The following is a 15,509-nucleotide window of genomic DNA, read 5'->3' on the forward strand; positions in this document are numbered from 1 at the left end:
CCCGGTGTCATTAAAGGCCGTGCCGCGGTGTCCCGGTACCATTTGAAGGCCGTGTCCCGGTCCCGTCCCGGGCCGATCCCTGCGGGTCCCGGGACCGCCCCCCGGCCGTGCACGTGCGCCAATCCCCGCCCCGATTGGCTGCGCCCCGTCACGTGCCGGATCAGCTGACCCGCGCTCGCAGTAGCGATTGGCGGAGCGGGGGGCGGGCCGGGAGCGGCGCTGCCGCCATGTCCCGCGGGCCGGGCCCGGCCGGGCCCCTGCGCTCCCCTCAGGGCCTGGAGCTGGATGCGGAGCGGGAGAGGATCCGCCGCGAGATCGAGCAGCTGGAGCGCAGCCTGCAGCCCGGCGGGACCGGCATCCAGCTGGCCCTGTGCGACACCGCCCTCAGCTCCGGTACGGCTCCGGGGGGCTCGGGGCGCTCCCCGCCGCTTTGCGCGTTCCCTCTGCAGCCAGAACCGGCAGCGGTGAAACGGCGGGGCCCAGGCGGCCTCGCATAACCTTGTGAGCCGCGGCGTGCCCGGCGTGCCCAGCTCGGTGTGCAGAGCCCGAGCGGTCGGTGCCCGAGCGGCTGCACCCCGGTCCTGCGGCTCCTGCAGCTCCGGGACCCCGCCCGCAGCCTGTACCAACCCCGGTGCTGCGGCTCCGGGGCTCCTGTACCAACCCCCGGTGCTGCTGCGGCTCCGGGACTCCCGTGCCACCCCCGGTGCTGCGGCTCCGGGACTCCTGTACCAACCCCGGTGCTGCGGCTCCGGGGCTCCTGTACCAACCCCCGGTGCTGCGGCTCCGGGACTCCCGTGCCACCCCCGGTGCTGCGGCTCCGGGACTCCTGTGCCACCCTCGCTCCTGCAGCTCCGGGACTCCTGTGCCAACCCCCGGTGCTGCGGCTCCGGGACTCCCGTGCCAACCCCCGGTGCTGCGGCTCCGGGACTCCCGTGCCAACCCCCGGTGCTGCGGCTCCGGGACTCCCGTGCCAACCCCCGGTGCTGCGGCTCCGGGACTCCCGTGCCAACCCCCGGTGCTGCGGCTCCGGGACTCCTGTACCAACCCCGGTGCTGCGGCTCCGGGACTCCTGTACCAACCCCCGGTGCTGCTGCGGCTCCGGGACTCCCGTGCCAACCCCCGGTGCTGCGGCTCCGGGACTCCCGTGCCAACCCCCGGTGCTGCGGCTCCGGGACTCCTGTGCCACCCCCGGTGCTGCGGCTCCGGGACTCCTGTGCCGCCCCCGGTGCTGCCGAGCGCTGCCGGTACTAAGGCTGCGCTCTCTTGCCTCGGAGCTGTCCCTGGCCTCTCACCCGGTGCCTCTCATGTGCAGCGCCACCGTTCAGCTTTGCTGTGCTTACCGAGCTGTGCTTTTACCTTCTCCAGAACAGCAACAAACAAACAAAAAAAGCATAAATAGACTATAACAATACACTTCTTACACGACAGCGTTATCAGTAGCCAAACCACTGATGGTCATGTCTGAGCTCTCTCTGCTGTTTTTTCCTCTATGTTTTAATTGCAAAGATTTGGGTTTAAAACTTTTCTTTTATCCCACTGCAATCAGCATTTTTGTGTTTTGTTTGTCTAACAGATGGTGATGATGAAGATGATGATGATGAAGATTCTTGTGCTGAAATGGTAATTGTTTTTTCTTTAAGTATGTATTTCCAGTTTTGAAGGGAAACCTCACCCTGCTCCGGGGAAATCCAGGCAGTGCCTTGTGCTCAGTAAAACCTGGATTTGGGTATTCCTGCCCAGGATTTGTTATCCAGGCTCAGAGGCCTCCCTGCAAACCCCTCAGGTGTGGGCACACAGCACTGAGGAAGGGCTGAGTTACAGCACTGCTTGTTACAGACCTGCTTTTGTGTCTTCTCTCCCTAAATGCCTTCTCTGCCTCCAGGAAGTGGAAGTGGAAGAAGACAGCAGTGATGATGATGATGATGATGATATTGAAAGCCTGCCCCAGGATCCAGAAACCTGCCTGCAGATGAACCATGTGTACCAGGATGTTATCAAGGAAAAGATTGAGGAGGTGGAGCTGCTCATTGCACAGAACAGAGCACAGCAGGTGAGCACAGCAGCAGGGAAATGCTCATTCCTGTGCTTTTCTGGGTTCCCATTTGCCTTCCTCCCTTCCCCTCAAGCCCAGGGCTGAGGTGGTTTATTTAACTGATGATTCCATGCTTTCTTATAATAAAAAATGGGTATTTTACATGTTATATTTTAGCATGCTGGGGCAAGTTAGTATTTTATTAAGCTTGTAATCATCTGCACAGTGCAAACTGAGGAAGTTCCAAATGCTGCCTTTGACTCCAGTGATTTTGAATCTGGTGCTGCAGGTTTGAGCCCTGGGGTGTTTGTGAGGGCTCAGCTCTCTGAAATCAGCACTCTGGGGGAAACACTGATGCTGTTCAATTCATTCTTGTGTTGCAGAAGGAAATCATGGATGAGCGTGATGGTTCAAAAACAACCAAGGCAGGAGATGGCAGAAATCTCCCAGCAAATGTGTTTTTGGGTCATTTTATGAAGCCATACTTTAAGGATAAAACAACAGGAATTGTAAGTAAATAAAAGCAGCTTGCAGACTGGTGTGTGTTCAGTGATGGTTGTGCACTGGAATGTGTTTGAGCTGTTCTCATTTCAGGTGTGTGACTGACTGTCACTCCTCAGCCTGAAACCTTTCCCCTCTCACTTGTCACTCTCCCTCCTCTGGAAATGTTTGTTCAGCCCTGTGAGGTCTGAGGAGTGCAATTGCAGCCCCCAGGGGCTTGAATGTTCTTGGGTTTAACTTAACTTTATTGTCTTCATTTCCATGACCCAATTCCATGCTGCTCTTTAAAACCCTCACTGAAATCTGATCTGTTTGTTTGTGAAACTGTTTGCTCAGTTCCTGAGATTTTCTGTATTTTTTTTTATATTTCCTGGAAAAATCAGTAGTACATTTTCATGTGTTTTTAAAAGGCCATCAGCAAAAGGAGATCTTGGCTTTTTATGGTAGCCAAGATGTCAGCTATCATCATCCATATGTTAATATATTCAAGCAATTACTGGTAATATTTCTGTTTAATTAAATGAAACCTCTGCAAAGGTAACTAAGCAGTGTGAGTGTGACAGTTTGCACAAGTCTGAGTTTCCAGTTATTGTTGTAGCAGTTCATGCTGGAGTTTTAAGAAGAAACAGTCATTTTGTCTGACTCTGAGTGTATCTAACCCTTCTAATCCTCCTCAGGGCCCTCCTCCCAATGAAGAGGCCAAGGAGAAGGCAGCTCAGGGCATCAAATCCTTTGAACAGCTGCATTCATCCAAGTGTAAGTAAGTCTGGCTGCTGTTCAGTGCTCTAGAAGAGCTGTAATATGTTTATATTTATGTAACAAATGTATATATTCATATTGTTTGTGTGTTCCTGTTTGCAGTTAAACATCAACACCTCTGCCTGACTCACAAAAAGTTGTTAGAAGGGAGTGGGGTACTCTGTAAATTATTTCAGTGAGTCATTAATGACTCCTTTTCCATTTGTTGTGCTGATCAGCTCCTGTGAGCACTCCTAAAGCAAGTAAGGTGCTGCAGGGTGCCCAGATGAGGGCAGTTCAGGGGACACCTGCAGCTCCTGATGCTCACAGAGTGATTCCTTTCTTGGGGTCCCTTTGGGGGTCCCAGTAGCACCGAGCCAGAGGCTGTGCCTGGCCCAGGTCTGGCACCACGTGGGTGATTTGTGCAGGGAGCTCTCACTGCAGAGCTGCAGGAATTCCCTGGAGCACTGGGTGTCTCCTGGCAGTGTTCTGCACTGATTCTGGCTGCTCTCTGTCTGCTTTAGGGAAAGCTGTAGAGAAGACTCTGCTGCAGAAATCCGTGGTGAGCGACCGCCTGCAGCACCTGCTCCAGCCAAAGCTGCTCAAGTGAGTTCTGCCCCAAATCCCCTCTGCTCCTGCTCAGAACACTGCAGGGCAAAGGAGAAGGGACATGTGCAGATTTCCCCTCCCTCCAGCAAGTTCCTGTGTTAATTGCTTGTGTTTGTGGGATTTTACCATCTATCCTTCCTATTGGCACTGCGGTGTAACTTAAAATACTTTGTAGGGCTTGAAGCTGAAATTGTGATATGAGACCTAAAGATGTGGATTTCTGTGCTGGAACTGGCACAGTCTGTATGGCTGTTGCAGCAACCATTGGTTCTCTGTGTAAACACCAAAATGGTTTATCTGAAATCTGCTGTGGGTCAAGGTTTGCATTGAAGGGGCAGAAATATGGCAATGAGTGTGCCTTGTGGGAAACCCTGGGAGAACAGTTTGGTGTGGAAATAAACCTGAAGGGAGGAATGGAACTGATGGGGAAGGTGTCTCTGCTGTACATCTTCTGATGCCATTGACCCCATTCCCATCTGTCCTCTTAAGTAGTGATAAAAATGTCTTTGAACAGGTTGAGTTATTGGAATCAGAAACTGGAGAAAATCAAGACTGAAACAGAAAAAGAGACCTTGGAAAAGCAAATCAAAGACTTGGAGCAAGAAATAGAGGCAATTAAGTAAGAAGTCTTTCTGTGTTCTTGGTGAAAAATTAAATGTCTTAGAGTTTAGCTCTCAAAGTTCCCTCCTGCTACTTCTGGATGGTTATTGGTGTTGGGTTGTAAAAAATCAGGTCCTGTTGTGGCTCTGCAGCTCTCTCATCTCCACTGTACTTTACTAAGAAATGTGTTTGGGTCTTGATACACAAAGTGCCTGCACCCAGTGTAGAGGTGCTGCTTTAAATTGTTGTTGAGCAACAAAGGAGCAGAGCTCTGATTTTTCCATAGTTTTGAACTTTTTCTCATGAACAAATATCAAGCAACATGTTTGGATATAGCATTAATTGTTTCTCCTGCTAACCTGAGTATTCTGTTCTTGTGGAAGTCAGGAACAGGTGGGAGGAAAGCGATGAGGCAGGATCAAGAAGACAAAGTGTTTCATTAACCATTTAATAAGATTCTTTCTTCCTTTTTGTACCTTCTCCTGTAGCCAACTCCCAGAAAGTGACTTAATAGGAAACAGATTCGATGAGCATGACTGGGACAAGATTTCAAACATCCATGTGAGTTGGGGGCTCAGCTGCTTTATTGCTTCTGATATCTGGGTCCTTCCTCTTGAGAATCCCTGATCTGGTTTGCATCCAGTGTTTCCATCTTGCATTTCTCCAAGCTGACTGTTAAATGATCTCAACTTGTTAAATTTGGTGATTTAATTCTGGAAAACTTGGCAGTAAGACATACTTGGAATGCAAAATACTGATTTTCCTTTTGTCCAGGTGTCTTAATCCCAGCTATGAGACTAAACATATTTTTGTTGGTTTTTTAGTTTGATGGACAACGCAGCTCAGAGGAACTGAGAAAGTTTTGGCAAAACTGGGAACATCCAAGCATCAACAAAGAGGAATGGACTGAGGAGGAGCTGGACAGGCTGAAGCAGATTGCTGCTGAGCACAACTGCCTGGACTGGCAGAGCATTGCCCAGGAGCTGGGGGTAAGGTCTGAGCTGGCTGCTGGGTTCACTCTGGCTTTACTTTGCCTCTTGTCAGATTTAAAAAACAATGTTAATACTAATTCAGTGTTAATTAATGCTTTGTGATGAGTGTCCAAGAACAGTACCAAAAAGGATTGGTGCTTTAGCTTTTCCCTCTTGCTTTTTGTTCTCATAAGTAACTAATTGCCTGCTTCTCTCTTTTTTCCCTGTGTTAAGACAAACAGGACACCTTTCCAGTGCTTGCAGAAATACCAACTCTATAACAAAGATTTAAAAAGGAAAGAATGGACCAAGGAGGAGGATCAGATGCTTTTAGAGCTTGTTCAGGAGATGAGAGTGGGAAGCCATATCCCATACAAGAAAAGTAAGTGGCCCACAAGTGACAAACCCTTCATTCACCTGGAATGCTTCACTCTCCCATTCTCTTTTCCTTGGTGATCTCTGCCTTTCCTGTTTCATTATATCAGCAAGAACTTCATATCTCTTGGAACCTTTATCCATACTGGAAATTTGGCTGAAACTGGCAGAGCACCATTTCTTAAGAGATTAAAGTGCTGCTTATGGCAATCACTACTTGCAACTGTTGTCCAGATAAAGGAAGAAGCATTAATTACAACAGATTTAAATAAACCTTTTAATTTCCAGTTGCTTATTACATGGAAGGAAGAGATTCTGCTCAGCTGATTTACCGCTGGACAAAGAGTGTGGACCCCAGCTTGAAGAAGGGACCCTGGACACCAGAGGAAGATGCTGTAAGCAACATTCTCTGGGCCTGGAATTGCAGGGTGGGAATGTTGGAGTGCTGAGGTGTGGCATGGCTGTAAATCTGAGTTCCAGGAGTGTGAACCAGACCAAGGTGGGCACTCCACAGCTCAGGAGCGCTTAGAAGCTCCTAAGCAGTTTTGTCCAGAGATTTGCACAGGAAACAAACAGAACTGCTGCTGTCTCAGGCCTGTTAGGGTTGATCCTGGTGAGGATTTCAGCTCTTGCTCTGCCTGCACACAGATGCTGATGGCTGCAGTTAAGAAGTACAAGGAGAAGGACTGGTACAAAATCCGGAGGGAAGTGCCAGGCAGGAGCGATGCCCAGTGCCGGGACCGGTGAGTTCAGGCCAGGGAACATTTTCCCTGAACAAGGGAAATGCTGGGTTTGTTCAGCCTTGGAGGGCAGGGATGGTCTGATTTTTGCAAGCAGGATTGAATGATCCTGACTGTAATGTTTTCATTTGGAAGGTATTTAAAAGCATTGCATTGGGATGTAAAGAAAGGCAAGTGGAGCTTGGAGGAAGAGGAGCAGCTGATTGAACTGGTTCAAAAGCATGGCCTGGGTAGGTGTTGCTGTGGCTTAATCTTTAGAGGTGTCATTGAGGTTTTCTCTTCTTTCATTGTAAGCCCTGCAGGCTCTGCTTTGTACTGATGACTGCAACTTCTCTCTATTGTTTGCTGTGGGTATGAGATCCATTCGTGCAGTAGCTCTGTCTCTTATCCAGAGAAATGTATAACCAGTGTGTAATGGCTGCATTGAAAGGCTTGTTGCTCAGTTTGTGGCACAAATAAAATGTTCTGCATCCTCTGCCTCCTTTTCAGGTCGCTGGAGTAAAATAGCCTCAGAGCTGCCCCATCGGACTGGTGCCCAGTGCCAGAGCAAGTGGACAGTCATGATTGGCTCTAAGGTATTGTGGGAGTCCTGCTGTCACAGCCCCATCTCTTCAATTAAGTTTCTCTAAACTAAAAGTGGAATCCTAAAAGTGAAATCAATAAAAAAATTGACATTGATTTCACACAATCAAGGGGTTTTTTTTGTGGATTTCACAGTTTAACTTTTTGGTGGGTAAAGCAGTGTTTGTTCTGAAGGGCTGAAGTTAATTTGCTGTATATTTATGTATTATCCAGAATTCCTTCCTGCCTTGAAATGCCTGTAAGAATGGGATATATGTAGGTTTTCATGTCTGTACCTCATAACTTGCCAGTTTTGATCGCAGGCACTCAAGAAATTCTGGCTGCTTAAAACCATATTAAAGATGGTTTTGTTTCCTTTGGAAAAGGAAACTTCCTGATTTGAGAGAGTTGCAAGCCAGGGGTGAACACTGACTAAAACTTGTGTGTGCTTGTTTTGATCAAGAGGAAAAGATCTGGGGCAACCAAACGGCGCCACGCTGAGGAGAGCTCCAGCCCCTCAGAGAGCAGCAGTGAGGAGGAGCTGGAGCTGGAGCACAGCTCAGAGGAGGAGAACGTGACCACGAGAAAGGAGAAGTTTGCAGTGCCCAGCATTGACCTGTGGATACCAACAGGGACAGACAAACAGGAGACAAGCAGAGAGAGAAACCAGATCCAATCCCTCCTCTCTGCTGCCAGGGCTGGCACAGGGAGCAGCTGCAGTGACGTTCCAAGGGCAGGGCGTGATGGAGACAGAGCTGCTGATAAATCATCTGAGCTGAACACTGTGCTCATGGGCATTGCAAATGCCTGCTCCACAGATGTGCTGGTGGGGAATCCAGCAGAAGTGATGGCCAAGGTGAGCTGGGATGGGGGCTTGGATCAGAAGTTGGAAGGGAAGTGCAGCTGCTGCAGTAAGGGCAGGATGTGATGAGCAGATAACATCTTGCTGTTCATTCCCTTGTGGTGTAAAGTCAAAAAACGTGAAGATAATTACCCAGTAAATTCTGGTTTTTGGGTTTTTGGTAGATCCCTCACACAAAAGCTTCTGTGAAATAGACATTTCACAGAAATGATGTTGTGATGATGCACACGGATTAAAAGGGAAGGTCTCCAGAGTTGATTTCATTTAGTAAGATACCTTCAGCAGCAGCAATGTTGAGAACTTGTACCTGCTGTGCAGTGCCAATAATTTCCTTTGACTTTCCCTTCTGTATTTTCTTGTGTTCTTTCATCTTTAGGCTTCCCAGTGTGGGAAACACGTGCTGCGGGTTAGCCTGGAGGAGGTGAGGACAATACTGAGGAACAACACGAGCTTCCAGAGGAAACTGGTGAGTGCCTCTTGTGTCTTGTCTGCTCTTGTGACTTTCAGGCTGTGCTTAGTAGGAAATAATTTTTATATAATCACAGATATTGCACTTTAATTCCAAGAGGAAAAGCTCACAGTTTTTTGTCCTGACTGCCCTGTGAGTTGTTTGCCCTGGGACTAATGGCAGAACCTTCCTCACGGGAACTCTTAATTGTGTATTTTTCATGCATGGCAATTAAAGATGCTGAGACCTGCCAGGCTTTTGGCCGTGCCCCCTGGAGTGGGTGCAGCTGCTGGCCAGGATGCCCAGGAGCTGCCCAGGAGAGCCTGGCGCTGCAACAGGGAGCACTGGAGGAGGCTGAACCTGGACAGGAAGCTGCTGATGGCAGTGACCCCGTGGATGGGCAATGTGCTGCTGCCCCGCAGCCTGAGGGCTGGCACCATGGGTTTCTACCACACAAAAGGTACTGGGGGCCCATCCTACCTCTGTCCCTATTTTCTGATGTCTTCTGAGTGATTTCCCAGCTGATTTTGTTGTTGGATTTCTTCCCAGCTGCTGCTATTCATGACAAGGTTAAGTCAGTGAGTCTCAGCAGCACTCCCCTGTTTGCACTGCTCATTCAGGTAAGTTTTACTGTCTTAATAGCTTTACCTGCTTTCAAACAGAGGGAGTCTTTATTTTTCAGTATTTGAAGCTTAAATAGGTTTATCTTTGAGTTTTATCTTTGCTTCTTAAACAAATAATCTAATTTTTGGACTAATCTGCCCTCACGGTTTGCACATGAAGTTTCTTAAGTAAGTCCTGCATCCAAAGTCTGGTCCTGCCAGGGCTTTTTCTGCAAGTGTAAAATATCCCCAGAATCTTGCATGTGGAGCATGTCCCATCTGTCTTGCTTTGTCACTGACCCCAGCAGTCCATTTTTGTTCTCATTTGAATGTTAATGAAGCTCTCACCTTGCAGCTCCTCCAGATTGATACCAAGGGCTGTATGAGGATTATTAAGGAGAGGAACCTGAGGCACTTGGAGCTGCTTAAGGCTAATGCAAGGAGCCCTCAGCAGGTATTGTGGTTTTAAGCTTTCCCCAATGAAATCTTGACTAAAATAAGCACTTTAATTGTGTGGCCACACAGTTTATATGTGTGTTAGCAGTTTTGGTTCAGAGGCAGAATCAAATGCTGGCTCTATTTGTTCAGGAGGTGGCAGATGTGGGTTTGATTCACATCTGTGCTGTTTTAATCATCTTTAAATCTACCAGAAGTATAATTTAATATACTTTTTTTTACAGGCTTCCCAAAATACAGAGACTTCTTCAGGTACCTACCAGAACATTTATTTTTGTGATGTGCAAGAACTTTCCCATAATTCATCACTGTTACATTAATAACGAGTTTAACTGAAGGAGAGCTTTGGGGGACAAGCTGCATTGTCATGCTCATTTTTGCTAGATCTTGGATCTTTTAAGCATGTTCCCCTTTGGTAAGGACTGGAAAAAACCCTGGAGGGCTGGGGAACCATTGGCTCTGGACCAGTTCAGTGGGGTGTTAGGGTGCATTCCTGGCCCATCTCTGATTTCTGGGGGGCACAGTTACCCCTTGTTCAGTTGTCGGGATGTGGCTTGATTAAATCAGGACTGTAATGATCCACAAACAGGAATTCTGCCACATTCCTTGATGTTTAATGAGAGATGGCTTTTGGAAATGCTGTTCATTCATTGTCATTTTATCCTCTGCAGGCAACTCATCCCAGGCTTGTTCTCAGAGGAATTCCCAACAGGGCATCCCCAAGAGTGCTGTCAGGAGATCTGCCTTGAGAGCACGGGCCAGCCCCACCGGAGCCTTGGAGAGCTGGGCCCCAGCTGTGCTGGGAGCTCCCCCAGCCCTGGGCCAAAGGCACAGGGTGAAAACTGTCTCAGAACTGCTGCAAGAGAAGCGTTGGAGGAGGCTCCAGGCCAGGGCAGCCCTGCAGAGGACAGTGCTGGTTGCCCCACAGGTGCTGGTTTCAGGGCCTTTGATCATCCAGCACCCAGCCCAGCAAATCATTCCCTGTGCACCTGCAGGGAGCTCACCTGCAGCTGCTGCTGGGACAGACAGCCAGGTACAGGGTTCAGCAGTGCCCACAAGGACTTCTGCTGCAGGTTCTGCTCCTGTGCCTCAAAACCATTCCTCTGCAGTGCCAGAAACTGGGGAGAGCCCTGGCTGCTCACAGGGCACAGATCTACAGTCAAGTAAGGAACTTCACAAAAAGGAAGCTCTGGGAAGCAGCCCTGAGGGAAGGGTTTCTCCAGCTGTGAGCCCAGCTGCAGCAGAGAAGGCCCCAGAGCAGGGAGGGTGCAATGGTCAGGGCACAGCCAGCAGCTCAGCTTCAGCAGTGCTGCACAACCAGGCTTTTGTGCCTCACCAGATCACAGTGGTGGCTCTTGGCCTGGAGTCTGGCACCAGTAAATTGTCCCTTTCCACACCAGTCACCAGTGAGCTGGAGAGGAACAGGCCACAGCAGAGGCCAGTCAGCCTGCTGCCTGCTCTGGTCGCTCCACAAGCTGCTTCTCCTGTGATTCCCAGCAGCATCCTGCCCTTCAAGTGGGTTGTGACCCCCCAGGGTCTGCTCCCCAGCACTGTGCAGACTGTGCTGGGTGTTCCCCAGGGAATGCCAGCTGCTCCTGGGGCAAGCCAGGCTCAGACAGCTGTGACTTCCAATGGCAGTGTCTCTGCTTTGGGAGGGACTCCTGTACCAGCTGAAGCAAATCCACCTCACCCCAGCAGTGCAGAGACAAAAGGACCAAGTTCCCAGCTGGCAGGAGTTCCTTTGGGAAAGGCAGCTGGCCAGTGCACACATCTCTTACCTGTGACCCCAGTGAGTGCTGGATGCACCACATGCAGCGTTTCTGCTGTAACCCCTGCGTGTCCAGATGGCTCCTCCATGGCTCCAGACTCCTCTGCAGCTCCAGCTGCCAGCCCAGCCCTGTGGGCCATGCTGCTGCCCCAGCCACAGCCCCCTGCCAGCACTCAGGGCTCTGACTGCCAGCCCGTGCCCAGTCTCACCAGCTTGGGAAGGAGCAGTGGCTCCATCACACCAAACAGATCATTCTCCAAGGCAGGCAGCAGCAGGAGAAGGGCTGTGCACTGGCCAGGAGCTGCAGCTCCTCACAGCAGTGTCCCAGGGAGCTCTGCCTGCTCTGGTGCCCAGGCCCTGAGGAACAGACCCATTGCCTCCAAACCACCAAGCACTGACGTCCCCCCACAGCCAAGCACCTCCCATGCACAGAAGAATCTCCTTGACTTCAGCCTGATCTCTCTGGAGGACCAGGGGCTGGTGAAGGAGTGGCTGAGTGGGAAGCAAGGGGTTCAGGTGCCACCACTGCAGACCAGGCTGCCTTATCTGCCCCCTTTCCTCTGCAGCATAAAAACCCTCTCAAGGCTCCTGCTGCAGAAAGCAGCTCTGGAGGTGCAGGCAGCCCCTCTGCTGGCCTCTGAGGCCAGTGGGGATGGGGGCACTGGGGATCTCTTCCATGCTATTGGAGAACTGGTGCAGCAGAAACTGGGTGATAACCCTGCTTACCTCCTGCTGAAAGCCAGATTCCTGGCAGCCTTCACCCTCCCGGCTGTCCTGGCAACTCTGTCTCCTCCCAGAGTGACAACGACTGTGTCAGCCGGGAGTCAGCTTGAGGAGAGTGATGAGGAGGAGTTGGAGAGTGAGAACCAAGTGTTGAAGGAAGAGAGCTGTGGGAATGAATTAACAGGAGTACAGGAGCACTGGAGACTTGGGGATGAGCCTGGAGATGAAGATGCTGATTTACTAAATCAGGTAAAACAGATTCCAGGGGCAAAAAGCAGAAAATTACTGCCAGATCAATGTTGCACTGGAATCCAGGGGGAAGCCCCCACTGTTATTAAGTGTAGCAGAAATTTGGTCTTTTTGAATAAACACAGTTCTGCAGCTGCTGGAGGGAAAAGCTCTGCAGCTCAGCTGGGAGGGTGAAATCCCATGGTTTATGTAGCACCTTACACTTGCCATGACAGTTCCCAGAAAAGTATCAAAGCTCCCTTCCCCTTTCCGTTTATAATCTGCTCTTGCCTTTTTGAAGTCAGGCCTTTGTTTTCACTCTGTGAACTGATGTTTTGTGCCTTCTCTGACACTGGCAATGGAATGTTGTCCCATGCATCATGAAAGATTGTTTTAGAAATGTTGCTGAGCTCCCTAAATCAGGAAGGTGTTTGTAATTCTCGTGGTGTTGATTATCTCCTGCTTCTCTTGCAGGACATGGGGGCTGAGGAGAGCCCTGCTCAGTCTGCCTTGGGTTCCTGCACTGCTGGGGCTGATGCCAGAGCTCCCCAGAGCAGGAGAAGTGCTCGCTTCAAGAAGAGGAGGAGGACATGAGAAGGAGATGTGTCAGTAGCTCCTCAGTGGTTTGTACATCTTGCTGAGAAGCTGAACCATGTTTGTCTGTGGTTCAGCTCAGACAGTGACTCATGACCCCAGGAAAGGACTGAAATGATCTCTGCTCTTGTTCCCCAAGGACACAGAGGTCTGCAGTCACCACCAAGCACAGCCTAAGGCTGATAATATTTTGGGGAGAGGGAAAGTTGATGTCTCTACAATAAAATTATATATAAACTCATGAAATTCAAATATTTGGCAGCCTTTTAGTTCATGCCCTGAACCCTACTTAGTATGCACCTAGTTGGTAGCACTCTACAGGCTTGACAGTGGAGTTTTTCCTTTATACTTCATTTTTGAGCAGCCTGGTGGGGTTTGGGGTTTATTTTCCCCATTTGGCTTCATTTCTGTGCAGTTATAACAGATCACCTTCTGCAGGGTACAAATGGGTGATGTCCTGATACCTGCTGAGGCTTTTGGTGCACTGGATGGAATGAACATGAGCAGTGTTTGATTCACATGGGTGTCAGATGAGACTGGTTGGAGATCTTTTTTTTTTCTTGAAAATTCATTTTAGGAACTGCAAAAGGGCAAGTTCCCTGTAAAAATGTGTGACTGATAGGAGCTGTTTGTGCTTTGTTACAGGGGTCATGGAATGAGCTCTGCCTTCCTGCATGGCGGGAGGAGATAATCTTTGCACTGTTCACCTTTTCCACTTCCAGTGATGACTGGATGGACCTGGGGAAGAGGAAAATGCTGGATTGATTTTCCCATCCCTCAACAAAATCTGCATCTGTAGGCAAGGTTTAAAAATGATGGAAACTGGCTGGAGGGAAATCTTTCAGGCACAGACTCCTGCTCTTTCAAACTCCCACCTGCCATAGATTCTGAAGGGGAATATTGCAGGAAATGTGGGGAAACAAGCAATGGTGGTTATTTATTTCCTTCTTGTGTTGTTTGTGTGAATGCTTATCCATGTTCAGAATATGTTAATTGGGTGGTTTTTAGTGCTGTGACAGTGGCTTTGCTTGGTAACTGACTGAATACTGTGGAATAAGCAGCAGATTAATTTTGTATCAAAATGACTCTTAAGTATTTGTTGAAATACAGATGTTTTATTTTTCGCACTTAAAAATTACTGATGTATTCTGTGTGGGTTTTTTTTCCTGGTAAATAGTGCTTTTAATAATGTGTGTATGAGAGTGATTGCTAATGAGAAAATGAAGTTTTCAGGCTGCATGAAAACCAGGGAAAATAGGGGAGATGAATATTCATGTGCCTAAAACTGCAGGATTGAATTAGGATTCTTCCTTGATTCTTCCACAGCCTGCCCTGTACAGACATCACAAATCACTTTAAAAAAACTTGTTTCTTCATTTATAACCCAGCAATTTCTGTCTCACAGAGAGGTGCAAGGTTAGCTGAGGCAAAGCTGATAAAGTCTAGAGGGAAAGTGCTGTGAAAGCTTCATTGCACTGCACTGACTGAACTCCCCTGAGTCTGGTGGGGAGTTGGGATTTGAGCTTTTCCACGAGGGGCAGAGGGGCACTGGGTGCCAGTGTTGCTGTAATTTGGTGCCAAGACTTTATGGAGCATAAGGAATGATTGTGGAAGGCTCTCCTCTTGCAGTGTGCTCTGTTTCCCATAAGCCACTCTAGATAGCAGTTTTCCAGGAAATTCAGCTGTGGCAGAGTTGTGGGTGCTGTGCCCAGGCTGTTACAGTGAGGCACTGGTGGGAAAGGTGAGCTGTGCTCTAAATGATTGCTGGCCTTTGCAAATGCTGCTGAAAAGGTGCCCTTGTCATTTATTTGCGGGGGAAATGCGTAAGCAGCAGCTGGCTTTGTCCTTTTCAGGATTAAATTGATTTGTCACTGGAATAACTCCTCCCCAGGCTAAACTGGTCAATTAACAGACACACTGATTACCTCCAGCAAGGGCACAGCTGACACAGGTACTGCATCTTTTTTAGTGTAAAGCTAATTTAATGATAAGAAACACAGGCTGGAAGAATCTGAGCATCTCTGCCCTACTCCTGATGATAAGATGGAAAAACTCTCCATAAACTTAGAAAGCAGAACAAAGAGGGGAGTGGGAAGCTAACGGGAACATGTGTCATGCTGCCATGGCATCAGAGCCTATGTGCTCTCCAGGCTTTTTTTAAAAAACACTGAGTGAGTTCTGAGTTCAGCTCCAGGGCTGAGGGAAGGGGGGAGGCAGGCTCAGGTCTTCTGGTGATGCTCAGCATCATCACAGTGGAATTATCAGCATTATCACATAACCCAGCTGCTTGCTGGGCTGCTCCTTTACTGCTGTCATTTGGGAATCAGGGGTGATGCTCCTTGTTCTGCCAGGACTTGATTCCCTTCCCCTTTCTTGTATAATTATGCTGGAAGCTTGAGGACATCCAAAATTAGAGGCAGCAATATAGCAATCACCCTTTTCAACTGAAGAGACTTCTGTCTAAATGAAGAGTGAGTTCTTGCTGTCACCTCTTTTCCTGGAGAAGATGTTAACAGCTGGAAAGCCTTTCAAGAGCCTCTTCCTTCTTATTTTGTGGCTTGTTTTGTCCCCTGCAATCAGCTGCACACACCTATGGCTGTGGCTTTCATTCTTTTTAGCCTTTCTGACCACTGCACAAGGAAACTTTCTGGAGCCCAGCGGGTCCTTCAGTGAGACAGATTAGAAAACAAAACCAGAATTA

General features: G+C 49.0%; 1 protein-coding gene across 3 annotated transcripts; it reads left to right on the plus strand.

Annotated features, from left to right (window-relative positions):
- The first annotated feature begins 226 nt into the window (after positions 1 to 226).
- Positions 227 to 13,946, plus strand: SNAPC4 (small nuclear RNA activating complex polypeptide 4). 3 transcript variants are annotated; one of them, XM_063175069.1, is made up of 23 exons: positions 227 to 393; positions 1,574 to 1,620; positions 1,883 to 2,050; positions 2,416 to 2,541; positions 3,211 to 3,289; positions 3,796 to 3,877; positions 4,395 to 4,499; positions 4,969 to 5,041; positions 5,305 to 5,469; positions 5,686 to 5,833; positions 6,115 to 6,221; positions 6,475 to 6,569; positions 6,702 to 6,796; positions 7,056 to 7,141; positions 7,591 to 7,983; positions 8,366 to 8,455; positions 8,675 to 8,897; positions 8,987 to 9,057; positions 9,395 to 9,493; positions 9,720 to 9,747; positions 10,167 to 12,235; positions 12,689 to 12,837; positions 13,454 to 13,946. In XM_063175069.1, the coding sequence occupies exons 1-22, from the start codon at positions 228 to 230 to the stop codon at positions 12,806 to 12,808; spliced, it is 4,635 nt and encodes a 1,544-aa protein (XP_063031139.1). In that variant the 5' UTR covers position 227; the 3' UTR covers positions 12,809 to 12,837; positions 13,454 to 13,946. The 3 variants fall into 3 exon arrangements, with proteins under 3 accessions (XP_063031139.1, XP_063031138.1, XP_063031140.1); XM_063175068.1 differs by having other exon boundaries at positions 12,689 to 12,819; XM_063175070.1 differs by lacking the exons at positions 227 to 393; positions 1,574 to 1,620; positions 1,883 to 2,050 and having other exon boundaries at positions 3,211 to 3,293; positions 12,689 to 12,819.
- The last annotated feature ends 1,563 nt before the right edge of the window (positions 13,947 to 15,509 follow it).

This window comes from Melospiza melodia, chromosome 22 (assembly GCF_035770615.1).
Source record: "Melospiza melodia melodia isolate bMelMel2 chromosome 22, bMelMel2.pri, whole genome shotgun sequence".
Taxonomy (NCBI): Eukaryota; Metazoa; Chordata; class Aves; order Passeriformes; family Passerellidae; genus Melospiza; species Melospiza melodia.